At 33.9% G+C, this 27,391-nt stretch overlaps 2 protein-coding genes and 1 long non-coding RNA gene across 5 annotated transcripts; 1 reads left to right on the plus strand and 2 right to left on the minus strand.

Annotated features, from left to right (window-relative positions):
- Positions 1-3,616: 3,616 nt before the first annotated feature.
- LOC108205354 (small RNA degrading nuclease 5) lies at positions 3,617-23,292 on the plus strand. Of its 2 annotated transcripts, none has more exons than XM_064092156.1 (14): positions 3,617-3,903; positions 5,202-5,258; positions 5,364-5,429; positions 5,608-5,741; positions 5,845-5,954; positions 6,558-6,686; positions 6,794-6,864; positions 7,024-7,083; positions 10,571-10,626; positions 14,592-14,652; positions 14,743-15,010; positions 21,331-21,512; positions 21,613-21,908; positions 22,695-23,292. In XM_064092156.1, the coding sequence occupies exons 1-14, from the start codon at positions 3,661-3,663 to the stop codon at positions 22,705-22,707; spliced, it is 1,746 nt and encodes a 581-aa protein (XP_063948226.1). In that variant the 5' UTR covers positions 3,617-3,660; the 3' UTR covers positions 22,708-23,292. The 2 variants fall into 2 exon arrangements, with proteins under 2 accessions (XP_063948226.1, XP_017230778.1); XM_017375289.2 differs by having other exon boundaries at positions 3,618-3,903; positions 22,652-23,292.
- On the minus strand, positions 15,154-23,003 carry LOC135152286 (uncharacterized). The gene is made up of 4 exons (XR_010291338.1): positions 22,865-23,003; positions 21,786-21,850; positions 16,870-16,979; positions 15,154-16,436 (listed from the first exon to the last, which is right to left on the minus strand). It is a non-coding gene; the product is annotated as an uncharacterized LOC135152286 (long non-coding RNA).
- Positions 23,293-23,441: 149 nt separating the features above from the next.
- Positions 23,442-26,864, minus strand: LOC108204944 (scarecrow-like protein 1). 2 transcript variants are annotated; one of them, XM_017374644.2, is made up of 3 exons: positions 26,567-26,864; positions 25,716-25,772; positions 23,442-25,322 (listed from the first exon to the last, which is right to left on the minus strand). In XM_017374644.2, the coding sequence occupies exon 3, from the start codon at positions 25,299-25,301 to the stop codon at positions 23,631-23,633; it is 1,671 nt and encodes a 556-aa protein (XP_017230133.1). In that variant the 5' UTR covers positions 25,302-25,322; positions 25,716-25,772; positions 26,567-26,864; the 3' UTR covers positions 23,442-23,630. The 2 variants fall into 2 exon arrangements, with proteins under 2 accessions (XP_017230133.1, XP_017230134.1); XM_017374645.2 differs by having other exon boundaries at positions 25,731-25,772; positions 26,567-26,826.
- Positions 26,865-27,391: the final 527 nt, after the last annotated feature.

The following is a 27,391-nucleotide window of genomic DNA, read 5'->3' on the forward strand; positions in this document are numbered from 1 at the left end:
CATATGATTAAAATGAGAACATGACATAAGTTCTCAATCCTTGGTGATGTCCACAATATAGTCGGAACCATATTCTTCATAATCATCTTCATCGTCCTCAGCGTCAACATCTCCCCAAATTGCCCAATAATCAGCTTCATCACGTGCATATAGTTTAGCCTGCAATGCATCGCATTCTTGCTTAATTCCAGCCATGTATCGATTGTAGCGAGCATCAGAAACTACTTTATCCAACGGACGAAGTCTGTCTTCTAAAAGTTTATCAACTTCAGGATAACGTCTCCCCTCGTCCTCAACCTCCTGCTCTGTCGGCACCCAATCTTTGCCGTTTCGGGCTCTCCTAGTAGAAAACTTGTGTTGCAAATAGTACGCATGATCCCGCTTGATCTTCAACGTCTGTGGTGGTTTGCTTTTAGGAGCTACTGCAGGTCGTTAGTTGTTTTGGTTGCTGCGCATCCCTCCCAACAATAGCTCTGGTTGTTGTCTTCTCTGTTGTTGCTGTTCCAGGCGTTTTTCGTAGCTAGGGGACATTGGCCTTTTACCTTTTTCCATCTTGGTGCAGTTGAAGTGATGCTTTTTCGTAGTTCAAATGTGGAAACTGAGTTCAATGTCTGTGTAGAAGACAGACTGGAGGACCTATTTATAAGACAGCTCGCCAAGGAATTATTGTTAGGCAAAAATTCAAATCCGATTGTATTCTGAAGTATCTTTTCATTAAATGCATGCTTTGATTTCTTTAAATGCATGCGTATTTTGATGGAAGACATGGTTCACATGTGTACAGTAATAAGCCTGACATTTTTAAAAGTTTGAAATAACAACTCTCTGCTGCAGTGTTGTTTCTTTGCAGTTTTCTTTTGCAGTGTTGTCTCTATTTTGTTTAAAGTGTTGAGAAGACAACTCATATTTACAGTTTTGAAATGACAAGAGAAATTCAATACAGGCCTTTACTGCTAAAATGACTACATCATGCACTAAAGCACGATATATAAATGTACAACAATTAAATCCGTGACATTAACTTGAAAATATGTCATTACAAGTGCTTGAAACCAAATTGCGACAAATTTAACAACACAACATTTAAAGCACGAGAAAACCAACTTAGACTGAAAAGTAGAAAACAATCACGATGCTACTACAGAGCACTTATTCGTCCTCGGACGACATTGTACTATCAGAATAATAATCCGGACTAGTGACCAATGCAAGGTATTGTTGTACCTTAAACCAGTCCCCTGCTTCCCGAAACATCCTAGCATCATCGTATAGACTCTGACGATGCAGACGCAGCTGCATGCGATTCTCCACTTCTCTCGCTCTGAATAGGGCGGCCTCCATCTCCTGCGGCGTCTCTCAAGGCATAGTACGAGCCTTTTGTTTAGGAATTGAAATCCCAGCTAGTGCACAACGTTCCCTGCACACTTCAAGCGTACGCACACGCCACGTCCACTCATCCAACATGGTGGTAATCGACTCAGGGGAGTAGCTAAACTCATCCTCACACCACCATTTCCTACCCATGGCAACAAACAGATCACCTGGTGTGTAACTCATGATTTATGATGAACTATTTCTTGTGCGAGTTCTATGGTTGTGAGTGCATTGTCAATATTGTATGTGAACCTATTTATAGGCACAACATAACATTGCAACAAAATAATGCTCATATTCACATGATCAACAGTTGTATCTCATAATGCTGATATTCACATGATCAACAGTTGTATCTCATAATGCTGATATTCACATGATCAACAGTAGTATCTGATAATGCAGAGGGTCACATGATGTACAGTAGGTCATAAAGTAAAGGTTCTGCAAAAGGAAAGACTGCATTACAAGTAAAGTGCCTCACTGTAAAGATTAGACTCTACAAAGTTTCTCACTTTATAGATTAGACCCACGTTTTCATACTGCTAAACCATAGCATGCATTGAAAGAAAAGATTCAGCTCATTTAAAGGACTTGTCAATTCCAAAATTGACACTGAAATTCGAAAATATATTCAGCTAAACAATAATCCATTCGCCTATAAATAGGTCTTCATTATGGTTGATACACATACAAGCAACTAAACAAACACAAAATTCACTCATCACTTAAGCTGAAAATGGATAAGGGCAAGGCACCAATGGATAAGGGCAAGACACCAATGACCCCCGGCTACGAAAAACGTCTCAAACAGCAACAAGATAGGAGACAGCCGGAGCTTGTGTTGGGAGGGATGCGCAACAACCGAAGCAACCAACAACCTAAACCAACTCCTAAAAGCAAGGCACCACCGGTCGTGCAACAAAAGCAAACTCGGCCACCGTTGGGACGGATGCGCACTGACTTTGACATCAACAAAATGAGAGAGGAGATGAGAGAAGAGAGACGTCTTGAGGCTGAACATCATCAGAACGTGAAGAAGTGGAACATTCTCTTCCGTAAAATCTGCAGGTATGTTTATAAGAGAATTAGAAGGGGCAAAGATTGGGTGATGACGGAGGCGGAAGATGATATCCATAACAGAAAATTCCCTGAAGTTCACAAACTCTATTTTCAACGCCATCGTGAGATGGGTATCCCATTTGGTGATTCTCGCTGGAGGTATTATGCGGATAAAATCGATGAAGAGTGCGCCGCACTGCAGGCTAAACTCGAGGGACGTCAGGAAGCCAGATTTTGGGCCGAGTGGGGAGATGTGGACAATGTAACTTATCAGTGCCGTCGAGTACAAATGCCTACCCCGTGGGCCGATGATGATGTTGAAGATGAAGAGGAAGGCGGTGTTGCTGATGATGGTGGAGACGATGATGCTCACGCTGAGGACGATGAAGATGATGATGAAGGATATGGTTTCGACTATATTGTGGACATCACTCAGGATTGAGAACTTATGTCATGTTCTCATTTTAATCATATGTAATTTCCTTTCGGTTTATGTAATGCTTCTGTTTCGTTTAAGTTTATGTAATGCTTCTGTTTCCTTTAAGTTTATTTATTGATTTAACACCAGTACATTAAATTAATTAACGAAAATGTATAACGAATTCTCATTTTAACGAAAATTAATTTAACAAAAATGGATTGCAACTGCTAGCGGTAGGAATATATATAATTAATTACCTTTTAAGTACAATCTATATGAGCTTAAATATTTAAATATTACAATCTATAATATTATATTATATCATTACATAATATAATAATATAAAATATAATATCACAAATAATGTATAAGAATTATCCGATTAATGAATTTTTTTTTAAAAAAAATAGGTCAGGGTCGCTCGTGTAAAACAATATCATTATATGATTTTTTTTTATATTATATCATTATATAAAATTTTATAAAATATTATAATATAAATAATATATAAGAATTTTGGGTTTTTCGAATTTTTTTTTTTAAATAAGTCAGGGTCGCCCTTTGGAAGGGCGACCCATATGGCAATAAAATGAAGAAGGGCGGCCCGTGCTGTGGAAATCAAATGGTTTGGGTCGCCATTTTTCATATGAATTAGACTGGTTAGTTTTGAAAACTCGAAAAAAAACTGATTAGTTTTGAAAAGTGGTTGAACAAATTAGTTAAAAATGAAACGGAGCCTTTTATAGTGTACAAACAGGCTTTGAGGCCCATAAACACTGAGAATACTGGATGCGTACGGGGGTATGAACACTGTGGGTGGCACCTGTACATGTAACACCTATTATTATGCTAATCACTCGCCCCAAATTAATAACCGGCGAGGCAAGCCCAAGTTTTGTGCATACGTAGACACAGATTCTATGTTCTCTCACAAACAAAAGATGAGTTCAAACAACATTAAGTGTCAGAGTTCCCATGAAGATACTACACCAGGACCAGGAGACGGGGCCAACACCAACCCATATCTTGATATTTATGGCCCAGAGGTTGTTTTCTCTTATTTCTGGGAACCCCCTTTTGTTTTCTTGTTGGCTCTGTTGATTCTTGGATGCACTGTGTGTATGTGTGTGTTTTTTATTTATACTGTGTATCTCTGTCTGATTTTTTATACCTTTTTGCTGAATTATGAATAAATGGCTTGCTGGTTTAGTAATGAGTTGTTTTTAGCTTCTTGGATTGATGATTATGAGAATTAGAGGATACTCAAAAGGATTACTGTTAAACTGGGACAAGGGAAACATATTAATTTATCGAGGGTAAAGATACACTGTTTCTATTATATTGGGACCGGAAAACATTATACTTTGGCGAAGTTATTAATTTATACTTTATTAAGGTCCAGCCGTGGAATAGGAAAGCTCAGGTTTTTTTCTTTGTTTTTTTTTTTTGGGGGAGGGGGGGGGGGGGGGGGGGATTAGAATTGGAGAAGAGGGAAATTGATTTGAGGAAAGTATGGTGTCGAAGGGGCAGGGGGGGGGGGGGGGGAAGAAAGAAATAAAATGCTTGACTAGATTACCATAAGTTTAATGATGTAGGGTGAACTCGGACACTGGGGGTGGGGAAAAAAAAGATAACAACCTTGTTCTAGCCACAAAGGCATGATGATAGGAGAGACCCTTGAGGGTGAATTCAAGATACTACAATATGGAAATATGACCCAAAATTTCAAATTTGATGGGACTTGGTGCTTGTATGATCACGGGGATCCAACTACTTTTTAAGTGTCACACATGTATGAATGTGGGATATTTGAAACACATTTGAAATATGTGTGTTGCATTAGAATTTTGAATTAACAACCTTATATCTGGAGTTATGGTGTTCTGGGACTCACTTTTCCTGACTCTGCTATTTTTCTCCGACACCTGAAAAGAAGAACGTGACTTGCCTTCCAAATTATTTCTGCTACATTCTGAAATATTGTGTTTTATTTGGATGATGATTATGCGCCAGCCAAGAAGTTAAACACCAACCTTATTTAGGTTGTTCGTCATTAATGATGCTACTTCAGGTTATGTATTTGCAAGTAAAATTCTTGTGCAATGCCCTTACTAAGAAAATTAGGGATTTTAAGTTTGCATGCATTATTTATTTCTAGGACAGCATAATGCTTATTGGGAAGCAACCTGTTTCTTAAACACTAAAAAACATGATAATTCTATTGGTTTTAGATCTACCTGTGAATTCTGCCTACACAACATAATTGAAGTGCATAGTTTCTTTCATGTAGTCTTTCATGCTTGTTACACATTAGATAAATGCTTCACTTGTTGATACGATGCAGGCAAAAGCAGATGTCGTCTTTAAGCTTCCAGAGCCAGACTCTACTTTGAACTTTCACGTACTCCGAGGCATTTATGAGAATCATTAAATTGATGTTGCATTTCATTCAGTTAACTAAAGTTGCAACTTCTGTTGTTTTTTGTTTTTTTTTAATTTTTCTTAGGACGTGCAAGGACTTGTCACCTGGGTGCTAGCTGAAGGGTTCATGCCTTCCTGGATTTTCATTAAAGTAAATATTTGATGCACGGATTATCTTATACATCTTCTTCAATTACTGAACCACACCTGAATGTTCCTTTTCATCGTTTAGGGAGCACATTTTCGAATTTACATTTTGCATTTTTATTGAAATGGCACATACTTTTCCGATGTTTGCAGTACTGAGTTGTAAGTCTTTAATTATGCAGAACAAACCCCTGATTCCTAAAGTTGTTATGCTTTATGTACCTGGCCTTGACGCAGGTCTTTACTTGTCACAATCAAAGGTACTTCACAGTTTCAAAGAATACTGTGGTGTTCCAAGGGCAGTGTCAGCTCTAAGGTTAGTGACTTTTATGTTCTCTAATATATAGAAGTAAAGAATATTGCATTTACATGTCGCATCTCTGAGAACTCTATGCTTTTGGTTTGTTGTTTGATGATAGCTGTGTAGCAGATGGAATGCAAACTATAGATGCTCTTCTTACTTGCAAGGTGAAAAGAAAAAGGGATACTGCTGTGCCAGTTAACAAACCTGTTCAGAGTTTTAATCAGGGTATATATTTGTGGCAGTTTCATATAAGTTTCCCGTCCTCTTACAAACTCACCTGTTAATGGAATAATATTCTAGTGGTTATGTTAGAACTAATTAAGATGAATTTATCATACTCGAATAGTACTTTAACTGTAATATTGACCTTTATTGGTCTAAATTATAAGTTTTCTGTGGAAACTTATTATCCTTAAGTATCACTCTTAAGTTTATGTTGTACCCTATACATCGACATTAGACAATAATTTTAGCAAAATTTGGAATATTATATCTAATTTAAGCGTGCCAGTGGTTTTAACTCTATGTAGCCTGAACAATCTGTAAATATATGATAGATAGGTTTAACGACAAGAATCTGATAAATATACAGCATAGACTAATTTGACAGTGCTGTGTATTTCTGTTGAGCATGAATAACATCTGAATGGTAGAGTGGAGGCCTTTATAGAGTAAAAGGACCTGTACTGATTTGTATTGTAGCGTCTTTTTTGTCCATTTGAACGCAATATTATGAAAGTGTTCGAATTTATGTCAACATATTAAGTTGTAGAGTTGTAGCTGTAGTGCTTTCTGGGGTAAAAGAAGTAAATCTCATCTTTGATTCAGGAACCTGCAATTCTGGTTTAGAAAATCTATCCTCTGGTGCTCTCCCGAAAGATATACCATTTCCCTTGTCCTATTACACACTCACAGAAAAGGAACTAGAAGATAATGGTTACTGCAATAGTCAACCAGGTGACTATTTATAAAACACCATTTCCTTTTTATCTTCTTTTATTTCTTTCACCTTCAAGTTGGTTGGTAGTTCTTGATAAAGCTATTGACATACATCATCGGTGCAGATTTTGTTTCGACTCTACCCTCTCCTTCAGGAGTTCCGACACATGAAGTATTGGCACTTGATTGTGAAATGGTAAGGCTGCATACTAAAATATTCACATGGATTTTGGACAGAGTCCACTGCTCTTCAATTTTCTGACATTGTCCGGAAGTGCTCTATCAATAATAGTTCTCTGCATTTTTTATTTCAAATGTTGAACTACACGGTTAAATTTTTTATTTTTTTTGTCAGTGTATCACTAAAGAGGGGTTTGAGCTCACGAGAGTTACAATGGTGGATATTAAAGGACAGGTAAATTTATAAACTTTTGTACTAATTCCAGATATTAGATGTGTGACATCCCTAAAATCCGGGGGTCTGGATTTGGTGTCACTAGAAGAAAATCATTTAAAAACCTATATTTGCGGAAGAAGGTCAAACAGATATTTGAAAATCTGAATATTTTAAAAGAGATTTAAATCAAAATCACTTTGACCCCCTGAAAACGGGATCGCTAATAGGTTACAGCATCGAAATCAGAAATCAAGATCTTAACATCTTATTACAACTTAACTACATTATTAGTTAAACCTCGATAAGAAAGTAACTGATAACCAAATAAATAAATCTATTATACAACTGAACTGAAATAATTCAATTCTATCCAGAACTATTCTCGTGGACATCTCCCTGGATGCACTACCTGAACATCAAGCTGGAACTTAAACCCCTGGCAATCTCACCTAGCATTACTCTTATGCGCAGCTTATACAGGCGATCATCTCAATTCCTATCTGAAAGGGTTAGAAATAATAGCAAGAGTGAGCAATAATGCTCAGCAAGTATATACAAAACAAGAGGTACAAGATATAAATATTAATTCTAATCGAAAGGCTTTGAATTAAAAGTAATTACTCATGTAAACAATTTCTATAAATCAAAGTTTCCACGAGCGCATAAATTTATACGTGTGCGGGCCATATGATATGCAACACTTTAAAGTGCATCAATATGCTAAAATAGAAAGGCCATTTTTCTTTCATCAGAATAATATTTTTCTAAAAGTAATTAACAATTCACTGCATTTGCATAATTAATTGACAATACGGGTGATCAGCCACGTATAGTCCTCCGTCTCGGGCACTGGATCTAAGTCCCACCGACGACGGATCGTCCCGGGCACTGGATTTAAGTCCCACCGGCAACGACACTAGGGTACCCCATAGGCATCTAATTGGCCTTTCTGATTGGCTATTCACTAGCCCCGGCTATTCACTAGCCCCGGCTATTCACTAGCCCCGGCTATTCACTAGCCCCTTCACAATTGACTTTCCAAGGTTTGAGTATAGTTTAAATTCACAATGTAAATCAATGTGACCAAGTAGCTATCTCAGCTACCAAGAACATAATATATTTCTAGCAATGTTGTCAACCGTAGATATAACAATAGAAAAGTCTAACTTATCTTTAATCACACGAGGAAGATAAAAATGCTTGCCCTTTCAATATATTCCAGATACTAACATCTAACTCTAGTAAAAATTTCATAAGCAAAGCTCGAGTTTAAAGTAGCAAAACAGGGCCTAGAATAGGACACACCTGCCCAGAATTTTCTGCTCAACTCTCACTAAAACATACATATCCTTTAGCTCGTTTAACGAAACTTTGATATTCTTTTTCATACTTGATCTATACTTCAAGAAGCATATAATCACAAGGAGATTAGGCATAGCATTCGAACTTAACAGTTTCAAAACAAATATGCAAAACAGGGCATAACCGATGTGGAAGCTTGACAACAATTGACTTAATTCTAATACCACAACTCTAATTACTCAAAACCCATATTCACAAATCAAACATCAATAACCAGCAATCATAAACTCAAAATCATAGCAACTAATTCCTATACTTCATTTATATATCGAATTAACATCCACATCAAGTAAATTTCTCAACCAGCAATATGATCATATACACATATATAACTAATTTATCAAAGAAAGGTGTATACCCATTGATCACAACACAAGTACACATATATATATAATCTAATTCTAATAAAGAAAATTAATAATACCCACTGATCAGAATAAGAGATGCAAGGGGTGAAGTGCTCGCCGGAATCACACCCATCGCCAATACACCACCACTTGCTGCCAACCACAACTCCCCCACAAGTCGCAGCGACTCCACCGATCGCGGCATCGCCGCCCTGCACCAGCCCCCAAGCCGCCCCGCCTTACCAACTACACACCAACACCCTCTCTCTAGCAGCGACTCCTCCTTCCTCTTCGATCGAGTCGCAGCCGCTGCCATCGGCCTCCCAGCAACCTCGCTTCGAACATCATCCAAAACAACACAAGACCCGCATATACTAGCAATTAAACCAACTGAATTGAACAAGTAGATGGAGAGATCAGTGTTAACACTCACGATTTGAGGCCACCGTTGACCCCCAATCACCAACCCTAATTCTCTCGATATTTCTTTCGAACCCACCCCTCTGTTTTGATAATCTGTAGCGTGTATATATGTTTTGTGATGTTAATCTATTATCTGAGTGTATACTCAAATCATACGTATAAGCCACGCCTCATCTACGTCTCAATTTCTATCTACAATCTATTTACACATATATACTTAAAATTCAAACCCCCAATTAATAAAATAAAGACTAATTTTTACGACAATCAAATTTGGGGTTCAAAAATAATTTCACACACCGAATTAAAAGTATCCAAAAATTTCTAAATTTCTGAATAGAATAAATCCGTGAATAGTTTTGTTTTTAAATACTTTTAAACATTTAAATTTAAATTGTCCAATAATTTTCAAAGTGCAAATAATTAAAAATAATTATCTGCAAGATTTGTAAATGTTTTTAAAGCCGTTAAAATGTAAAAATACCAAAATTAAAATATTCTGGTAATTCTAATTGGACAAGATTTTGTGATATAAAAATAAACACGGGTTTTAATATTTTTAAATCAAAGAACAACTTTGATTTATAAAAGGTCTAATAAACCCAATTTCTAAGCTACTCACTCAGGACAGATAATAAACAATTAAAATTGCTCATTTAACATGTACCACAATTAAATCAAATAAGCACATAATTGCAGCAACTCACAAGATTGTTTTTTTTTTTTTTTGAAAATCCAACAGTTTGGAATAAAATTTAAAATTCTATTCCTGCTCTTTTAGAAACTGAATAGCAAATAAATAAATAATTACATAAAATTACGAGTCGTTACAAGATGCATGTGCTTATAATTACATTTGCATTTATTTCTCTGTGAGAAACAAAATTATTTTGCTGGTGTCGTGTATATATTATAATGTTGAGCATTAGCAATATAATAATAGGTAAAAGTAGATAAGTGATATAACAGTAGATACTTCGGTGCCATTGCATTCTTGCATGAAACTCTGCAATTAGAAAATAAATTTGTTTTTTTGGGGGAGGGGGCATATATGAACAACTTCTACTTGAGACGCCAACCTTCCTTGTGCTCTACCTTTGTGCAAAAAGCATTAACCCGACTGTATAACTTGAACCATTTGGCGGAAAATTGAAAGTGGGACACCTAATTGTGTGTAGTCTTATGCCTTCGTTGTAATTACCCATATACTAATTACTTAAACTCAATTCGTTTCCTTCACATATCTGAACAATATACTTCTTTATACTTAGATTCATAATATCAATTTTATTAGTATTAATTAATTTAAAAATATTTTAGGTTTACGTATTTAATTGGTTGCTATACATCTGCTGATTCTATATTATCAACAGGTCGTACTAGATAAGTTGGTAAAACCACCAAACCCGATTACTAATTACAACACCAGGTATGTATTCTGGAACTTAAATCATATGCTTGTGTAAGAATTTGGATATTTCTGCTGGATTGTTACCTATATCAAATGCGTTCATTTTGCCTGATATGTGGCACGTTTACATCTGTTACTACTAGTTTCAAACTTTCATCTATATATAATAAACATGATGCATATGCAAGCTGCTGTCTTATCTCTTAGTTTAGTTGTGACAAAATTGGTGGTGCTGACATCTTTTGTCTCTATTCTATTGAATTTCTTCACCTATGTCCCGTGTAATGTTCCTCACAATATTATTAGATAAAATTGCAAAGAAAGTCCTGAAACAAAATTAGATGTTTAATGCAAGGATGAAGGAGATAGGAGGACAACAGGGAGGAAAAATGAAGTGTTGGAAGAAGATTATAAAATTTTTGAAAGACACGTCTAAGAGAAGAGAATGAGGAAACAGTGTGAGACAGAATTACTGAACTTAGGAATATTTGTGGAGCGAGATTACGGAAGGATTTTATGCTTAAAATGCTAATAGAACTATTAAATCATTACATTCCTGTCCCATTTCATAAGTTCTCAACCGAATACAAGCTTTACATTGTTTCTTACAGAGTCTTACTAAATGCTTGTGATTGCTCATTATCACAAGCTCTTAAATACCAAGGGCTGAGCACTGAAATATTGATTGAAGATGTGAGGTAGCTGCATTATAGGTGCAATATACATGCAAGGAAATGAGTTTGCTTGGTTAGTGGATAAGGCCTTTCATTCTTTAGTTGCTGTTTTGGTTGCCTGCTAAAACTTAATGTTAGTGGTTAACAATTCAAAGTCACCTAATCTCCCTAGTTCTTTTTTTAATTAAAATCTAACCTAAAAACTATAACACCCCAAACCAATGCCCACGCACTAATGTCTACCGGACCATTCAACAAACATACACACACCAATTCAAAATTTAATTTACTAGCTATATTGGTACACACTAGTTCAGAACTTAACTTCCGTGCTGATAAATCATGGGCTGTACTTTACACCTAGAAAATTAGTTATAAACTTTTGAAATCCTATTTATACATATAGTTTCTTTTTAAATGAATGGATGGTATTTAGAAGAGATTTTTCAATTACAATTGATTTTGTATAAAACTTGCATTTGCAACATCATTTGTGGAACTTATTACACATACAACCCTCCTGTAGTGGTGAAACTAATTATCAAAAGATATTTGGAATTAGATCTAAATTGCATCTTTGCGAAAGAATTTATTTTAATAAAAATCTAAGTCGTATCTTCAGTTTTTGGTTTATTGCGTATAACCCCCATCATGCATACACATCTACCATAAAATAGAGGTATAAAGCAACCGAATATTTTTTGAAATAAAGCCAAGGTTATCACGTCGATAAGTTGAGTCGAGTTGATAGAGGTCCAGCTTGTTGACTAATCGACTAGTCGTTGACTAGTCGAAAAGTTAATAATAATTAATTGAATAATACATATATATATATATATATACACACACGTATGTATATATATATATATATATATATATATATATATATATATATATATTGGAGGAAGATCCTAAGAAAACTCAGCTTATCAAGAAAACTGAGAAAACCACTTAATCACCGTTGATTTTATAATCATAATATAAATTATGATTTATCAAAAAATCAATCAAATCTAAATCATAAGGGATATTGTAGTAATCTTCTACAGATATTTAATGCATTCAATTAGTACATATATTTAATGCATTCAATCAGTACATTTAATAAGATATGTAATTAATTGATTTCCTTTTTTATAATATCCTTATCTCAATCAATCAATCAGTATAAAATTTGAATTTTAAATATTAAATTTCAAAAAGATTCACCTTGATAAATAATAAAGATTTGATGACATTATTTCAATATTTATTTTTATTTATGATTTTTTGATGTATGAGGTTTGCTAAAGTGTTCTCTTAGATATTAATATAATTTTTGTATTAGGATTCTTTATATTAATTGGTTTGAGATTCTTCAAAATGATATTTATTAAAAATATTAGAAGATACAAAAGAATATCATACTGTAAGTAATTTATACAAGAAAAATCTCAAATTTTAAAAGAATCTTACATGGCACAAATATTTATTATAAATCATAAAAAAATATCTTAGAGAATCTTTTTGTATTTATTATTTCAGATATAATTTTAAAGAATCTTTAGATAAATATTTTTGTCGTAGGTAGGAAATCACATATGTAACTTGCACTAGTTAATCACATATGTAAACCCATCTTGCATGTACATCTTCTATAAAGTAAAGATACAGGGGAAAAGAAACCAAATCTTATATTTACATTATCTTTAGCAGCTCCAAAGTTGAATCTTCTCCTATTCTGGTTCACCCCCTAGATATACTCTGAGGTATACCAGAATTTGCCCGTTGATACACAAAAAGCACTTCCTGATAGTGTGCATACTCTTTATATAGTTATTTTTCATTAGGAAGAATGATGATATAGTAACCCAGACAGACAAAGATCACAACTATGTTTTTTGCTATTTTTTTATTATGCCGGTTATAGGTTGGCACTGAAGCAAAACAAAACAACCTAGAAGAAAAAGCAAGATATGGCGTGCACATGCCCATATTTGCTCTTAGTGAACAGTACGGATGGTCCCATGATAGAGCTGATGAAAGAAGATAAAAAGATGGGTACTAAATTACTAATAAATCTGAATCAAATCTCTAAATCTTTGCTATAATTGTACTAATAAATTTATGGTGGTTATCAGTTTGTGGTTTGCATGGTTTACATGTATAAACCTTATCTTACATGTACATTTGCCATAAAGTAGAGATAAAGAAAAAAGGAAACAGAATTTCCATGTCCGTTTTATCTTTAACAGCTCCAAAACTAAATCTTTTCCTATATGTCTCTTGTTGTCCACGGCAATATGATCATTGATATGCAAAAAGCGCCTCCATATATTGTTCATACTCCTGATATCATTTTTTTATGTAAAGAATGGTGATATATTAACCAAACACAGAAAGATCACATCATTATTCTTTGCTATTAATGTCGATCATGGAGGCAATGAAACAAAACAGAACATTCGAGAATAAAAGTGAAATATGGGGTGCACATGCCCATATCTGCTGTTAGTGCACACAGGCGATCCCGTGACAGGCTAAAGAAGCTAGGATACTAATACGTCTCAAATAAATCTTCCAATTTTGCAATAAATGTACTAATAATTGTATTGGTGGTTTTTAATTATTGGTTTGCTCCGTTTACATCATTACATGCATATATGAACACCATCTTGCATATATGAACACATATTGCATGAAGTAGAGATAAGGAAAAAAGGAAACCAAAATTCTTATCACTATCTTTAGGAACTCCAAAATTAAATCTTTTCTATATCCAGTTCATACTTTTGAAAATACTTTGAGGTATAATGCAATTTGCTTTTTAATATGCAAAAACGCCTTAATATTGTTCACACTCTTTATATATTCATTTTTTTTTTGAAAAGAATGATGATATATTAATTCAAAATATAAAGATCACATCCATGTCTTTCACTATTATGCTGGTTATGAATGGCACTAAATTAAAACTGAACATAACAAAAGGCAAAATATTGGGGTGCACATGCTCATATTTTCGTTAGTGCATGGATGACTAGTAGAGCTGATTAAGGAAGCCGGGTTGGATTATAAGTTATTTAAAACCCTTAAATATTGCAAAATTGAATTAGTTATCAACATATGTAAATACAAAGAAAAATTAGTTTTAGTACTGCACATTATCCATGTATGAATAAGTATGTTGATGGCATGTGGGCATGATTTTTTTTTTTTTTCCAGATATTTCAATTCTAAACAAAGTGGATTATATGCAAGATCTCACGTGAAACCCAGTTTCATGAAAAAGGCACTGTTCAATGGCTGAAATTTTACTTAATTGTGCAGGTACAGTGGTATTACACCCGATATGTTGGATCCAGTGACTACTACCCTTAAAGATATTCAGGTTTAGTTTAGGCGTATCTTTGTTCCTTGTAGTACAACATAGACTTCTACCTCACATGATGTGTACGCCTTTGGTGTGTACTATTTGCAGGAAATTTTTCTACAACTAGTTCACAGAGAAACAATATTGGTTGGACATTCGTTGGAGAATGATTTGCTAGCACTAAAGATATCTCACCATCTGGTGATTGATACAGCAGTGTTGTACAAGCATTCACGTGGCAGTACTTACAAATTGTCACTTCGTGTGCTCACTCGAAATTACCTTGATAGAGAAATACAAGAATCAACAAATGGACATGATAGTATTGAAGATGCAAAAGCTACTCTGGAACTAGCATTACTGAAAGTAAGACATGGTAAGTGTTTAGATTCTTTTTATATAAATGTCAGATATTAGAATTATTATTATTATGGCACTAAAGTATTGCCTTCAAGAAATTATTTACTTTTCAGATTAAAATAGGTTTTTAACCCCCCCCCCCCCACCCCAATTAGAGATTAGACTAGGATGAGCTGCTTAGAATATGACAAGTCTGGTACCTCAAATTTTCTCCCTTGTGTCCCATATGCAATCAAAAATGGACTAGAATCTGAATTTATCTTCTTATTTTGATATGCCTATCTTTTTTTCCTCGTAAATGATAAAAATTATATGGTACTCTTCCCTAAAATTACCTTTGCATCTGTTTAAAGTACTTTATCTTTGAAGGAAGTCACGCTCGCAATTGTGTATCTTGTGTATACTGTTTTTGATGTTTTAGTTCATGAATAATATAACATGAAATATAATTCTTTGAATCTTTCTATAAACTTTGAGTTTTGTTTGTTGTCATACTATAATCTACATTTATAGTTGTTTAATCATTAATATGTTTTAATAAATTAATAAATTTTTTGTTTAATTATCTCTCTGACCAATCTAATGGAATTTCATAAATAACATCAATTAAACAAATTGTTTATGAGCATAGTTGTGAAAAGCGCGCTTAAGCAATTGCTTAAGCCCAAAAACGGAGCAAACTCCGGTTTTTGGGCTTCAATATAAGCAAAGTGAAGCGAATTTCAATATGCGAGGCTTAAGCTCAAAAAAGCCCAAAGCAAAAAGGCCCAAAAAAGCGGTAAAAAACAGGCTTTTGCAAAGAAGCATAACATAATAAAATTTTACTAATATAGGCTGCTACAAACTATATATTGGCTAATGTGTTTCGCCCACTTTAACTTTTATTATAACAGAAACAATGACTTTTTGTAGCCTTGTGAAATATAATACTCCGTCCGTCCCACAAAGTTCTTTACGTTAGTTTTTGGCACGCATTTTAAGGCTCTTATAAAGTATACTTACATTATATATATATATTTTTTTTAAAATCTGAAAAAAAGTTTGACGTTTAGACTTTTATTCAAAAAAGGAAAAAAAAATAAAAATACGTTATAGAACTATACTTTACAAGAGCCTCAAAATGCGTGCAAACAGTGTACGTAAACAATGTGGCGGGACGGAGGGAGTAGAGCTTTAGGCGCCGATAGTAGATTCGTTAACTCTTTTTTTCTTATCATAAGATTTTCACGTCAATGAATTGTACCGAGATACAATACCGAAAGGTAGAGCTTCTTTCATACATGACAATCTTTCATCTACCTGAGAACATGCCGAAATGTATAAAATCTTGATGTCTGTAAAAAACACTCGAAAGAAAAGTAAAATCCGCGGACCTAGGAAGGAAAGAAGAACTTTCATTCAAAAAAGTTTACCGACTAACCACAGGTGATGCAGATATGGCCCTGAAAATTTAGTCAATAAAACTTTAATGACTGAAAAAAAAACCAGGTAAAAGACACAAGATCCGCATAAAGGAATAAAATAAAGAGGGAGAGAAAAAAGGAACAAGGAAAGAAGGAATCAAGCACAAATGCTTATGTCAGGCACCGAACAAAGTCATCTAAAATGACACCGTTGTTAATTAATGACAAAACAAAATTGTCACATACGATCAAAAAGTCATCAACAATGGCACTCCCTCGAATGGTGGACAATAATTAAAACAGATGATACAAGAAGACTTTAACACAATTGCAATATAAAGCCTTATATATCTAGCTACAAATGAATCACAAAAATCAATTTACGGAATATATAACCAATAACAAAAGACATATATTACACATAACCAAGATAATATTAAAAGCACTAAGAAAAAAGATTTTGAACTCGTACCATTATCGTGGCACCGGATATGGCTAAAACTGAATTGCAGTCACCTAATTCGTCATTTACTCATCCCAATTGCTTTATCACCGAATCAAAATCTTGAAAATCCAGCAGATCTAAGATTCAAGAACAGTTTCGGTGAGGAGTGTTATTGAAAAAATAAGAACAAACCAAAAAAATTTAATTGATTTGGGGCTTTCCACCGGTGAAAGCCGATAGAAGCTCCGCCGGCGGCTAAAAGAAGAGAGCGGCAACGAGGTTTTTTAGGAGGCCAGGGTTTTCTGAGCTTCGTTAACTATTGACCCTATTTGTTGAACGAAATTGATGATTGTTGAATGGTTGGTTGGAAAGTTTGATGAATATGCAAATGAAGAAAATGAGCATCTATTGATGAAAATGATAATTTGACATGGAAAGACATAGGCAGTGCGGCTTGGGGACCCGAGAAGCACGTTACTCAGAGAGTTCAATCTTAGAGTTCTAAATACTTTGTTTCTTATTCTTATTCAAGAATGAGTAGCAAATCCAAGATCATCATCTGTAGCAAATCCAAGATCATCATCTACTGGTATCTACTAGATGAAGATGAGGATGATTTTTAAGAGGACATGGAGGAGAGTGATTTTGTGGAACCATCCAAATTCAGGCTATGATGATGATTCTGAGATATCTTGTGATGAGGATGATGCTTAAAACTTTGAACTTAACTTAATTACTCTAGTATCAATATATATATATATATATATATATATATATATATATATATATATATATATATATATATATATATATATATAAAGGAGGATGCGGGCGTCTCTAGAATTGTTCGATTCAGTCTTCTGATTTTTCTTAAATTTTGGATAGAAAATATAGTTATAGTTCAAAAAATCAGGTTTAAGAATTCTAAAGGCAATATAATTCTTTTCTTATCGGATTCTAAACGTAATACTCTAGAATATAGAAAAAGGACTCTAAAAGTAATACAAATTTTTTTTCTTTTCCCTGGGACAGTTTCCCTATCGAGACGGCTTCACATAACTAATACCATTTTGTTTAAAATAAAAGAGGATGCGGGCGTCTCTAGAATTGTTCGATTCAGTCTTCTGATTTTTCTTAAATTTTGGATAGAAAATATAGTTGTAATTCAAAAAATCAGGTTTAAGAATTCTAAAGGCAATATAATTCTTTTCTTATCGGATTCTAAACGTAATACTCTAGAATATAGAAAAAGGACTCTAAAAGTAATACAATTTTTTTTTCTTTTTTCTGGGACAGTTTCCCTATCGAGACGGCTTCACATAACTAATACCATTTTGTTTAAAACAATAATTACTTCCACATTGATTAATGCGGGCATTTATATGTGAAACCATACAAGATTTCAAGAAATCTCAAAAATCTTAGGTAAGTGAATAACCCGCACCTAGAATATAAATTAATGGTCACAAAATAACATTATTAAATTTATGATGATATTTTAAATATATGTAAATGTAAATACATTTTGGACAATATGTTTGTGAAAATTTTGTCATTTGTTTATTCAAAAAATTTATATGAATCCCAAAATTAATAATTAATTCAATAGTCGAAGGATGCAAGGCGGTGATGTGTTGTCTCTGGAATTTTTCGATTTAGTTTTATAATTTTCTTAAATTTCGGATAGAAAATATAATTATAATTCAAATAATCAGGTTCAAGAATCTTAAAGTTAATACAATTGTTTTCTCATTGGACTATAAAGGTAATACAACTCATTTCCTATTTGAAAATCCTAAAACAAATAGGATTATATTTATTCAAACTAACAATCATAGATAAAATAATGTAAATATTGTAAATATTGTAAACTAACAAATAAGATGATAATGTAAATGATTCCTAATTAGTATTGTGTTTGACAGGCACGGGAGGCGGCCTAAACTAAATATTATTTAAATAATAATAATTTTTCTTTTAGTATTATGTTTCACGGGAAAGTGACTAAAATAATTATTTGTCTATGCCACAATTTTTTTTTATTAAAACGGGACCACGGTTCAAAATAATTTTTACCCAATTATAGGGCTTGTTTGGTTCATGGAAGCAGAAGGTGCTTTTGGTTTCTGCTTCTTTTAACCCGTTTGTGTAAAGAAGTAGAAGCACTTTTAAGAAGCTGAAAATGCTAGCTTCTCTCTTACACCTTCTGCTTTTTTTCCAAACACTTATTAACTTATCTACTTCTCACTTTTACTCCACTTCTTTACTATAAGCAAGAAGTCACTTCTTTTAAGCTAACCCAAACGGCCCCATAATCTTTAATTAGAATAATTATTATATTTATTTAAACTAATAATCATAGATAAAATACAATTTAAATTTAAGATTTGTAAGGTGATACGTATAATTTTTATTTTCGATTTAGTCTTATAATTTTCTTAAATTTTGACTATATAATAAAGGATTGTAAAGATAGTAATCATTAAAAAACAATAATAGCAAAAAAAATTAGAACCATAAAAGAATAATAATTTTTAACTAATAAATAGGAATCATAAAATAAAAATAATTAACAAAATAAAATAGGATATATAAAATAGGAATCATATATAAAATAGGAATCATATATTGATTTTATGATAATGTAAATGATTCTTGATTAGTATTGTGTTTGACGGGCACGAGAGGCGGCCCGAAATAATTTTTATCTAAATAATAATAAATTTTCTATTAGTTTTATGTTTTGAGGGGAAAGTGGCTAAAATAATATTTTATCAATGTTATAATATATTTTTTTGTTAAAACGGGACCACAGTTCAAAATAATTTTTATCCGATTATAATCTTTAATTTTATCATAACTAGAATAATTTTTATTAGTATTGTGTTTGATAGTAAGACGACTCAAACTAATATATAAATTATAATGTTTTCTAAATTATAATGTTTTGTTATTAGTATTGTGTTTGACAAGAGAGCGGATCAAACTAATTTTGATCTAAATTATAATATTTATGGATTAATATTGTCTTTGACGGAAGGCGAGTTCAAACTAATTTTATTATTAGTATTGTGTTTGACAGGATGACCACTTAAACAAATTTTTATACTAATTATAATATTTTTTTATTAGTGATATGTTTACTCAAAATAATATTTATGCTATTAAAATGTTAATTCGTATCAAAATTTATAACGCCGCCGCGAAGCGCGGCTTTATTCACTAGTTTATGTTTCTAATATCGACTTTAAACTATTTGAGCTATTACTGGTTAGATGTTAAGATATCTTGCGATGAGGATGATGCTTAACTTGTCAGATTACTGGTTATATATGTTATTCGCTTCTCTGCAAAAAAGCGAGCGCTTCGCTTTGCGCTAGCCCCAGGAGACCTTTTCGGCTTTGGTGCGCTTTCTGCTTTTGGCAACTATATTTATGAGTGTTGAATAATAAATGATATTCATAAGGCCTCCCTCTAATGTCTTAAGGTTTTAGATGAGTTGGTTACTTAACATGGTAAGAGCTTGGTTTGAGGGGACAAGATTTAATTTGATTGTTTGTTTGTTTGTTTGTCTGGTTTGATGCATGTTTTTGCATTTCTCTCTCTCAAATCTCAATTTAGTCATATATATAGGACTTCAGAATGTAATTCCATTTTACTTTTGTAAAAGAGATGTGAGAGCAAACAAGCTACCTTTTTGTAGTGTTCCTTGGCTCCTTGTATGATGCTTTTATCTGGAGATAATAAGCTTATTAGAAATTATAACGAGATCGAAATTCTGTTTTGAAGAGGCACTGACCTTGGACTCATCATCCAATCCAATATTAGAGGAAGTCCTTGTCAATTTAATATGTGACTTGTAGAGAGATAAAAGTTTACAAAACTAATGTATCTAAATTCTCTCCCCCATATAAGACTAAAGGAAGAAATAACTCAATATAATTGCTAATAAAGCAATTTAGTATACTAACCAGTAACTAGAAATATAGGTAAAAGACCCATTTATATTATTTCTAATTGACTTTTATCAAATCAAAATGTTAACGATTGACATAGATAGGTAGATCGGTGCGAAGATAAGTGTATATTTAAGGATGTCTGGATGTGTTAGTTTGATTTGTATTGCTTGCTGGTGATGCTAGTAGGCAGTATAATATGTTTGTGGTCTTTAACATGTTCCACAGTCAAACTTTAAAAGAGGATCACTTCCCCAGAAGGAACCAAATGAAACTTTACTTTATATCCCTTTCGAAGTGTACAATTTTGTCTGCACCAATGAGCAATGCTTCGTTACAATTCCATATTCATTAATATATGTTTAATTTAGTATTTTTCATTATTCACGGGCAATGAGTATTGCTGTTTTAGGTGGATCTATATTTTTAGTACCCTTTAATTCCAGTGCATATCCTAACACTATGCTTCTATTTGGAAATTATGTAACATCATTATCTAATTTCTGTTGCTGGCTCCGCTGCTGGTAATTAGGACCTGAATTTGGTGCACCTCCTTCATTCACGCGAAAGAAACTGCTTACAGTTTTAGGTGAATGTGGCAAAACCTCATCTGTTATCGACAACATATTTGTGGTGAAGCGATATGCATCTGATTCCTCCAATGCCATTCCAGTGTCATCTGACGATGAGGCTCTAATAAAAGCCAATAAAGAGGTACTCATCTGGATTTTGTTTTATGCAAAATCTTGAGAAATAGTAGGTGGGATTTGGGAATATGTATAGTTCGTATTGTAACTTGATTTTTTCCTTGCAGATCAATAATGAAAAGGTGCATTTTGTATGGGTACAATTCTCCGAGTTAAATGCCTTTTTAAAGAAGCAAGCAGAGGATGATGCTAAATTAAAGGAAACCCTTGCAGAGATGATAGCATTGATTACTTGTAAAAAGTTAACCAGAAGAAAAAAAAGCATCAAGTGCCAGATTACCTCTGAATTGAAGGACACTCTTCATGGATTAAATACTCGTGTCAAAGCTTTGTACACCAGTTTACCTACAAATACCATGATCATTATTTGCACTGGTCATGGGGACACTGCAGTTGTACAAAGGTACACATCACTAAACCTCGCTATTCTTTTAAATTCATCCAACCATTTATTTTTTTTATCTTCATTATTAAGTTACCTCAAGTGGTCTGACATCCTCCTGTGTTGTAAGATAACGCATTACAAGTATTAATAAGCACATTGATTAGTCATGTAAGTATTATATGTCAACTTGAGTTTAAACTGACAAACTGATCAAGTGGTACTAAAGAAACTGACAATGTAGAGTCTAGACTCTAGAGGCAATGATCAAGTTTTACTATCCTTGATCGTGGTAATAAATGCTAAAAGGCTACTTATCGCTGGATTAGGAAATTCAAAATTTCAATACCAAAGAACTACAAATACAAGATATAATTGTTGACTTTAAATAGGTACGTTTGTATATCTGAAGATTGAATGTCGCTTATATAAGTATATTATCTTGGTAAATTTTGTTGTTTACAATATTTTTTAGGAATTCATTATTTTCTAGTATTTACAACCATAATATGAATGACTCGAACAAAATCATTTGGGGACAGGCATATCTTGTTTATTTCACATCTAATTCTCACATGACATAGAAATGCATTTAAGTAGTTAAGTATCTTGGGTGTAGAGTAGATTGTCATCATATCACCTTTCTAAACTTGATAGCTTGAAATACATGTACTTTGTGTGTTTCGTTTTACAAATTACATTGATTCTCCGTCCACTTCTATTCCCTTTACAATATGAATTTTCATTTCTTTTATCATATGAAGATTGAGGAGAATGCTGACACAACAAGTGGAAACTGCTCTACAGCGTGAGCACATAATTAAAGTTTTGGAAGAGCTGCAAGCCCAAGCTGAAGTAGGGTTGTGTTTTGTGGGCGTAAAGCACTAAATACAAGTACAGCTATCTGACAGCTTGTCGATTTAAACACCAAACCATAATTAAAAGGAGCAGAATTTTTGACATTTGAGACAACGAACCTTTTTGTTATGATCTACTGCTTTAGTTTCTTGTGCTCCCTACATCTTAGATCCGAGGATTACTGGAGGAGCAGCCGGAATCTACATCACTGTTGCTATTGTTGAGCTAAGAGATTTTTCAGGCCCTTTTCATTGCTATGAAGGATATATTGGTACTGGAGGGCAACAAATGTACAGTTTCTACAGATACTAATCCAATATTCAGTTGTATTTCTTTTTTAATATTTGTTCTAAAGAAATTCTTCGCTTCCTTTTCGAGGAATATGTCTCGGTGACTGGCCATAAGTTCCAAACAATATGTAGCATTTGTCTAATTTTAGAATATACTTGAATGTCAAAAACTAACACATAATGAGAATTCTGATTGACATTTAAGGACAAATTCAATGGTGGTCTAAAGTTCCAAATTTAGACCTTTTTCTTATTTATTTATAACTTTTCTATCTAATAATAATTAATTTAAGATCATTTAGATTCTTATTATATATATTATTCATTATTTATCTTATAATAGTTGATACAGAAATTAGGGGTGCCAAATTATTATAAAAATGGTCGCATTTGACATGGATAAAAATAAAAACTAAGAATTATTTTAGAGAAATTCAACATTCCTCCAACAATAACTAATATATGCAATATTAGCACAATTTATAAACAGTCATTCTCAAATAGAAAGAGTAAACATGCGGCCTGATATCTTTACGAAGGCAAACAAGATTCAAATCAACAAGACACTGAGTTACAAGAGCTTGAGATGAGCCCATTACTTCCACGCAGAAGCAACAATCAATATTTTGTCTTGCCACCCGAAATGGAGTGCATTTATCTCCTCCTTAACCTTGAATCTATCACTGTACCTCTTTATAAGTTCTCGAATTGAGACATTCACATCTGGACCAATAGGACAAGCTTCGAAACCAGCCATCATCATCCTTGCTCTCCATTTTCCTGCAACTTCATAGCGCTCGATTCTTTCCTCCCCTTCACATGCAACGACATTAACTATGTCACGTGCCAAACATTGTTTTTCGACATTCATCCTGTCCTGACTATCTCTTGGAAGAGTTGCATCTAAAGAATCAAAGATGGCATAATAGAAATTGTAGGCTTCAGCAAACCTTGGTAAGAACGGAGCGGTATTGGTGTTTACATCTTGCTCAACAACAGTTACAAGTTTCGGGTTCATGCTCTTGACCATCCTCAGAAGTTTATCTCGTTGGTTTACAGTTGAAACGCTCTCATCGGGCATGTGGTGCAGCTGGAAAGCAAAGTTCACGACAAGAGCTTCATCAGGATGATGGTCGAGGATTGCAGGAGTTACCTCCTCTGTATTTGCTACCACAGCTTGGAACTCAAATGGCACTTCAAGTGCTTGAGCAAGTTGCTCCAGCCTTTGCCCAATGAGTTTAAGGCTTCCAGTTGCACGTTGCAAAGATTCAGGGTCGTCAACTCCGGTTAATCTTAAAAGAGGCAGCTTTCCATGATAATTAGCGAGAGTTTGCAAGAGAGTGATGTATTGACTTCCTTGGTTTATATCAAAATCTACTATGTGTACCTTTCTTTCATTTTCAAGAGCCTCTATGATTGCTCCATTTGCTGCCATGAATCCGAACCTAAAACAAGGGCATACCTCAAAGAGTACTTGCATGGCCGAAAGACGATCTAATGATGGGGCTTCTTTGCATTTAAGAGCTTTGTAAAGACCTTTTCCAGAGGTCGCCATTCGAGCTGCAAGAGCCTCCACCATGTACGCTGCAATTCTTTCAGAAGGTTCACCCTGAATTGAGACTCTCTGTCGTAGCTCATCTATCATGGTGGATGCATTCTCTACATTTCCATTTGAAATTGTGACTGCACAGTAAAAAAGCAATTGCTTAGGATTATCATCTGGAAGCAGGGATACTTCTTTGCTGCTGCTGATGCTACTGATGTTAGAATCTATGGATGAAGATTCCTTCGGTGAGTCATGGATTAGTGCATTAGGAACTGCGTCTGCCCATCCACTCTCGATTTCCATGCTCTCATTAGGACCTAATATTGAATCATCTTCGTCATTTTCATCAAGAAGTTCTCTCTCCAGTTCCTGAAGCTTTAATCTCATACGACTATCGTCGAAATCCATTGCTTCTGTAAATTGACCTTCCAAGTCGTCTGACTGATATTTGGACAGAGAGGAATGAGAATTTATATTGGCCGCATCAGGGGAGTCAGATATTTGTTGGGCTGCCACTAGCTGAACAACTTCACTGGACGGTGAGTCAAGGATGTAACTTGGATCATAACTCTCGGTGCTGTCAGATCCAGTCCCATACAGGATCTTAGGCTTGTTAGAACTGTCCATTGATGCGGACAATCCAGATTTCTTTTTGCTTCCAGTTAGTGAGTAATGCTTGCGGTTTCCGTATGATGACGAGGAAGAACCAACTAAAGACATGTTTGACAAACTGCTACAGATCTGCAAGTTAGACACAAACTCATTAACTAGGTCATCGCCCTGAAAAAAAAAAGAGGTGATCACGAAGAAGAAAGACGGTACATCACCTAAGTCGGAGTCAATATCAGTGATAAAAAATGTTGTGCATTTCACAGCAGTTATTTTCTTTTCAACAAAATAGATGCAAATGGAAAGTAAAATTTTGCACTACATTGTCTGCCCATGTCCCTTTTTTATAATATCCATATCTTTCTCTGTACATTGCTGCTTAATGCCAACACACAACTCCTTACCAAAAAATTAATATAACAGTTGAGTTCACAAAGAAGTTAAAAGCTACCTTTTATTAGAGAAAATTCAAGTATACATAATCACAAGAATAATAGAATTACACAACATGAAGTGGGAAAAAACCTTATTCGCACGTACTCTCAGCTGAAGAAAATATTTCTTCTCTCAGGTACTGGTGATCTGTCATGATATCGAAGAGGCAGCATCAATTAAAGAGCAAAAGTTCTAAAATCAATATTCATATGTGTAAATCCAAGTTCTAGTTCTAGACAACAGTAGATTAATTCAGTTGCAGGAAAAATACAAGTCATCTGACACAACAGAACCTTAAACACAAAAGGTCAGATATCGGTGCTTTCAATCAGAAACAGATTTCATTTCAAGGTCTACGGGTATCCGGATTTGATAATCAATGTGTGTATCAGTCTCAAGAGCTAAGACCAGTCATTTAAGAAAAATAACTTAACAATGAAATACACTCTGCCCTTCATACTAATCAATTAATTATGCGTTTGCTAAAGCCGCGCAAGGAAGTTGAAACAAAACGCAACCCAAAGAGATCAATAACCTATCAGACATGCATGGCCAACAACAAAAGAATTCAAAATTCAAGGCACAAGGTTTCCATCAGAAAATTAAACATGAATAATCAACAACAAAAGATTCCAAGTTTCGAGAAATTGGGTTTCCATCATATAACAATTAGAAACACCTTGCAAGAAAGCTCACCCTATAAAGAAATTCATGTCTCAAATTAAAACAAATAAATTCCCAAGTCAATCAACTACAGATGCTTAAAACAATTAATATCCATCTTAATAAAAGCACCATATCAATTCCTATCCTAACATAAGCAGCTAAGCAACAATCAAAACAAATCCACAAATTTTTAATCATAAACTCAACCATGTAGCTAAAGATCTTCATAAAAGAATCACCAAACAAAAAACATCATAAGCATAAGTGAAGAATACCTTCAGAATCAGATTAGCTGATAGCTCCCAGAAGCTATATGATTTATCTTAAAACTCAAAACCTGCAGATATATGAGAAGATTAACACAAAGAGAATTGGGTTTAAATCAAGAACACAAGCTAAGGTTTTGACTATTTTGCACCTAAAGTCAATTAAAAACTAAAAAGATACAATCTTTCTAGATTCTTGACACTAAAGAATTGGTTTGTGAGGTTAGGATGGTAAAAGAGTACAAGTTAAGAAAACAACAAGTCCAAGAAGAAAACACCATGTAAAGCAGAAAAATATGTATTTTTAGTCTTAATCAGATAAATTTGCAAGATATTCAGCTACCCATTACTAGAATATATTATTATATTATATATTATTACAATATTGTATTAAGACCAAACATCCATGTCAGATTTATATTATTCCTTATATTTAATGTCCAGATTATTGAAGATAAGAACATGGAAATGATCGGTGAATTTGTAACTTCTGTATATTTTTATATTTTTGGATTAATTATATGCCGTAACTATACAACAAGGAACAAACTTTTAAGTTCTAAAGATTAGTTTAATTTTTGTGAACTGCCTAACCTTGTTTTTTGCTCCAAGTTTAATAGTATAACCTAACTGAAGTAGTGAAGTAGTTATCCCGGGTGTCTAGGGCTGTAATTCGAGCCGAGTCGAGCGAGTTTCGAGCCGAGCCTAATTCGAGCCAACTTTAATCGAGCCGAGCCGAGCCGGCTCGATTAACTAATCGAGCCTAAATCTTTGCCCGAACTCGACTCGGTTAATTTCACGAGTCGAGTCGAGCCGGCTCGTTTAGCTAAACGA

Source organism: Daucus carota, chromosome 1, assembly GCF_001625215.2.
Source record: "Daucus carota subsp. sativus chromosome 1, DH1 v3.0, whole genome shotgun sequence".
Taxonomy (NCBI): Eukaryota; Viridiplantae; Streptophyta; class Magnoliopsida; order Apiales; family Apiaceae; genus Daucus; species Daucus carota.

Coding starts and splice junctions, on each gene's coding strand:
- LOC108205354 (XM_017375289.2), top strand. CDS start 3,661: ATGAACACTGTGGGTGGCACCTGTACATGTAACACCTATTATTATGCT. Junction 5,742..5,844: donor AGGGCAGTGTCAGCTCTAAG/GTTAGTGACTTT, acceptor GTTTGATGATAG/CTGTGTAGCAGATGGAATGC. Junction 6,865..7,023: donor TGGCACTTGATTGTGAAATG/GTAAGGCTGCAT, acceptor TTTTTTTGTCAG/TGTATCACTAAAGAGGGGTT.
- LOC108204944 (XM_017374644.2), bottom strand. CDS start 25,301: ATGTCTTTAGTTGGTTCTTCCTCGTCATCATACGGAAACCGCAAGCAT.